Here is a 3,672-nt window from a genome sequence, read left to right as displayed (position 1 = left end):
CTGCCGTGCCCTAGTTGTGGGCTAGCACACCTTTCAAGCTCTTGTTGTTTACAGACGTGCACGTGGCCAGCGAGCTGCCGCAGCTGTGCAACACACCTGCACATGGAGCCTGCAGGTGAAGGGGTAACGCTTGACTTTTCGGTCCCCCGGGTCAGGTCAATGTTGGCGAATGCGTCTATGCTGTAGGGCCTTTTGCGCGCGGGCTGCCCTGCTGGTGTGTTGTGGTGTGCGACCCTCAAGGCGAAGGGTGCCAGACCGAGCGAGTGAAGTGCCGGCGCGGGCAGGTGCGGGCTGCCACGTTGCATGTGCCACGCTCATGCGCCCGTAGCCAGTCCCATGTCAATAACTTTGTGACTAAAGCGTTGGCACATAGTTGTATCTAGGCTGAGATATTGCAAACAACTACTGTACCCTGAGCTCGCAGCCCGATTCACGATCTATAGTAGTCGTTTTCCTGCACGCTTCCACACAAAAGCTGTTGGTATTATTATCAGCGACATCGCGTCGCCCTGACATTCAACGGCGTTCCATCCTGACGTCACGCCGCTGGCCCACCTCCCTGTGGCAGCAGGCAGGGGTGGCGCGTCCGCTCAAGTGCAGTGGCGCTGCGGCGTCATCCCTCCGCACCACTTTGGGAACAGCCGCAGCACTGCGGCTGCTGTCAGCACGTCGTTGCTGCACTTGAAACACAGCGTCCAGTAGCATCCGCTGGTACAAGCCTTGTGCAGTTGCAGCCAGCGTTGCAGCAGGAGGGGCGCAGCAGGAGAGGCGCCCACCCCTGCTCATTGAATGGACGACGACTCGCTCGCACGCGTGTGCGCGCTGGTGTCGGCAGAGGACCTCCTCCACGCCAGCCGCGTCTGTCGCGCATGGCGGCGGATCGTGTTCGGAACCGCGTGCGAGCCCGCCTGGCGCGCGCTGTGTGAGCGCCACGGCTACCGCTGCTCCGCTGCGGCCGGCCCCGCGCGGCTGCAATTCCGCGCCGCCCACGAGGCTGTGCTCAGGGATCGCCGCCTCAAGCGGCGCGTGGACCTGATGACGGTGCGCAGCGCGGTGGCCAACACTGAGCGTGAGCTGGCTCGCCTCAGGGAGCGCCAGCGGGAGGAGTTGCAGGCCAACAGGTGCGCCGCGAGTGCCGGGGTTTAACCCAGAGTGCCAGTTTTCAGGATGCAGGGACGCAGGGATGCGCGGTGCTTGTGGCATGTCCAGCATTGGTGGTTGGTCAGGAGGGTCCTGATCCACGCTCACTGAGCGCGATGGATGCTAGTATTGTCGAGGCACAATCAACAACAGCAGCATACTCGGGTCACTCGGCAGGCGGAAGCGTGGGGAGGCTGCGGCGGCGGCGCGGCTGGAGAAAGCGCAGGCTGCGTTGCAAGGCTGGCAGCTTGGGGTTGTGCGCGCCCACCATGAGCAGCTGCTGCAGCCCCAGCCAATTCAGGTGAGGCGCAGCGCGTGCGCGCAGTGCTGCAGAGCGTGCAAAGCACCGACGGGCTTGGGGCTGGTGCTGAGCCCTGGAGGGCCATACCGCTCTTCCTCCCATCCCCTGAGCTTGGATGACTTCAGAAGCGGGCGACCACCGGACGCTGTAACAGTTCTAATTCTAATCCTCATCTTCCTGCAGGGCGAGTGGAAGCTACGGAATTTAGAGCAGGCCATCAAGGTGGGGGATGCGGGGCCGAGGCTGGGGCTGCTGGGCAGCGTGACCCTAGGACACAGATGTGAGCAGCCCTCAGCCTGACATGCTGCAGGCCAATCCAGGCGCAAGCCTTGTGGCTCATGAAGTCTGTGGCCGCACTGCACAACCCCAGGAATCGGACGTGCACCTGCGGACGCTCGAGCGCACCATTCGCTCAAAAGAGGCTCATCTGGCAGCGCAACAGCGGCGGCTCGCGGCGATGACGGGTTCGTAATGCCGGGTCTGCTGCCGCTGCGTGCGACCAGGGCTAGCCAGCCCACGCAACAGCTCTGGTGCGAGGTCTGAGAATTCTTCTTACCTGGCGGCGCCTTGTGCAACACTTTCCCTGTGCTTGCGGTATGCACAAGCCTTGATGTGCGGCCCGTTTTGGACGCCGCAGGGCCAATTATGGCAAAGCTGCATGGTACTGTACCCACACAGACCGCCATGCAGCCAGAGCTTGAGCTGCAGCAGCGAGCATGTGCATTGCTGCCGCCTTCCTGAGGCACAGCACGTTGTCCGCCCCTACCGTATTTGTTGTGTTACCAAACATCTGCGATTTGCATACGCGCAGGTTCGCGATTGAAGCCTCGACGGTCGGTCAGCAGGACAGCAACACTCGCAAAATTGTTGTTGTCCAGGTGGTGTAGCTGCCAACCACTTTTGTCGACCGTGTCGAAAGCTTCTTTGATATGGCAGACGATGATGAGTGCTGGGCTGGCCCAGAGGAAGGGGAAGAAAGCGAGCTCGGGTCCAGCGAGCTTGACGACATCCCTCTTGTGCTGAGCGAGTCTGACGCCAGCCCAGGTCCCTCAACGCCCCCTTCAGCAAGATCGGAGCGCGCAACTAGTGCGCGGGGGCCAGGCATATCAGACGCCAACGACAGGGCGGCGTCGAGCGATGCAGCAGCAGCCAAGCAGCACGAGCAGCAGCAGCAGCAGCAAGAGCATGTATGTGACCGCCCACGGCCGGTTCCGCCTAGGTTTGCACTGCAGCTGCCAGCCCCCAGCGGCGGACGCAGCGCTCTGCAGCTGCCTGTGCCGCCAGGTGCCACTGCAGATGGCGGGGATCAGCAGCAGCAACACCAGGGCAGCACACACCAATCTTTGCGCCAAATGCCCCGCGTTCCCCAGCTGATCGGCTTTAGCGATGATGCGGCAGGTGGTGGCGGCGGGCCCTACACGCGCGGTGCAAAGCCGCCTCCGCTGGCGCTGTTTGTAACGTCAGCATCGTCCCCTGCGCACAGCCCGGCCCGCGGCCCCGACGCCGCCGCCGGCCGCATGCAGTTGAACCTGCAGCGGCCAGGCATGCAGCAGCAGCAGCAGCAGCAGCAGGCGGCGGCCAAGGGCGAGGTGACGATCCAGGTGCAGCTGCTGCTGCCCGCGTTTGACCTGGTTTTGCCAGCCGCGTCCCGGCGGCGCAGCAGCGACGCCGCGGAGGGCGCGGCGCCGGCCGGCGCGCCCGATCCCGCCGCTGTCCGCGACGCCATCGCACGCGCGCTTGGCGTGCTGCCGCAGCATCTGCTGTTCCACAGCAGCGCCCAGGGGCCCTCAGACCTTCCGTGGGGCGCGCCAGCCGCAACAGCCCCTGGTGGCACGGGGGCCAGCGACGGCAACTGCGCAGGGAACGGCTGGCCCGCGCGCGGCGCTGCCAGCAGCAGCAGCAGCCGGCTAGCAAGCTCAAGCAGCAGCAACAGCAGGGGCGGCGCGTGCGCGGCCGCACCGCCGCCCCCGCCGGGCCCCGGCCTGGTCGTGGTCTCCCTGTCTGACGGGGCGTGCAGCTTCTGCCTGGCCGACCTGGAGGACTCCCTGCGGCGCGCCGAGCTGGCCGCCGCGGCGCTGAAGGAGCAGCAGGCGGCCCACGAGGCGCTGCAGGCGCAGCTGGTGCTGCGAAGCCTGGAGGTGGCGGAGCGGGCGGCGGACGCGCAGCGGCTGCGGCAGGGCGCGGAGGGGCTGCAGCGGGAGCTCCAGAGGCTCAAGTGAGTGAGGGGGGGG

At 65.5% G+C, this 3,672-nt stretch overlaps 2 protein-coding genes across 2 annotated transcripts; both read left to right on the top strand.

Annotated features, from left to right (window-relative positions):
- Positions 1-789: 789 nt before the first annotated feature.
- MNEG_11997 (hypothetical protein) lies at positions 790-1,913 on the top strand (the record flags this gene model as incomplete). The annotated part of the gene is made up of 4 exons (XM_014039531.1): positions 790-1,121; positions 1,318-1,441; positions 1,625-1,663; positions 1,812-1,913. The coding sequence occupies 4 exons, from the start codon at positions 790-792 to the stop codon at positions 1,911-1,913; spliced, it is 597 nt and encodes a 198-aa protein (XP_013894985.1).
- Positions 1,914-2,370: 457 nt separating this feature from the next.
- Positions 2,371-3,660, top strand: MNEG_11996 (hypothetical protein; the record flags this gene model as incomplete). Its single annotated transcript, XM_014039530.1, has 1 exon — positions 2,371-3,660. One exon carries the CDS (start codon positions 2,371-2,373, stop codon positions 3,658-3,660), a length of 1,290 nt encoding a protein of 429 aa, XP_013894984.1.
- Positions 3,661-3,672: the final 12 nt, after the last annotated feature.

This window comes from Monoraphidium neglectum (genome assembly GCF_000611645.1).
Source record: "Monoraphidium neglectum strain SAG 48.87 unplaced genomic scaffold scaffold03006, whole genome shotgun sequence".
Taxonomy (NCBI): domain Eukaryota; kingdom Viridiplantae; phylum Chlorophyta; class Chlorophyceae; order Sphaeropleales; family Selenastraceae; genus Monoraphidium; species Monoraphidium neglectum.
The sequence above is the reverse complement of the archived record's forward strand: the minus strand, read 5'-3'. Positions and strand labels throughout refer to the sequence as shown.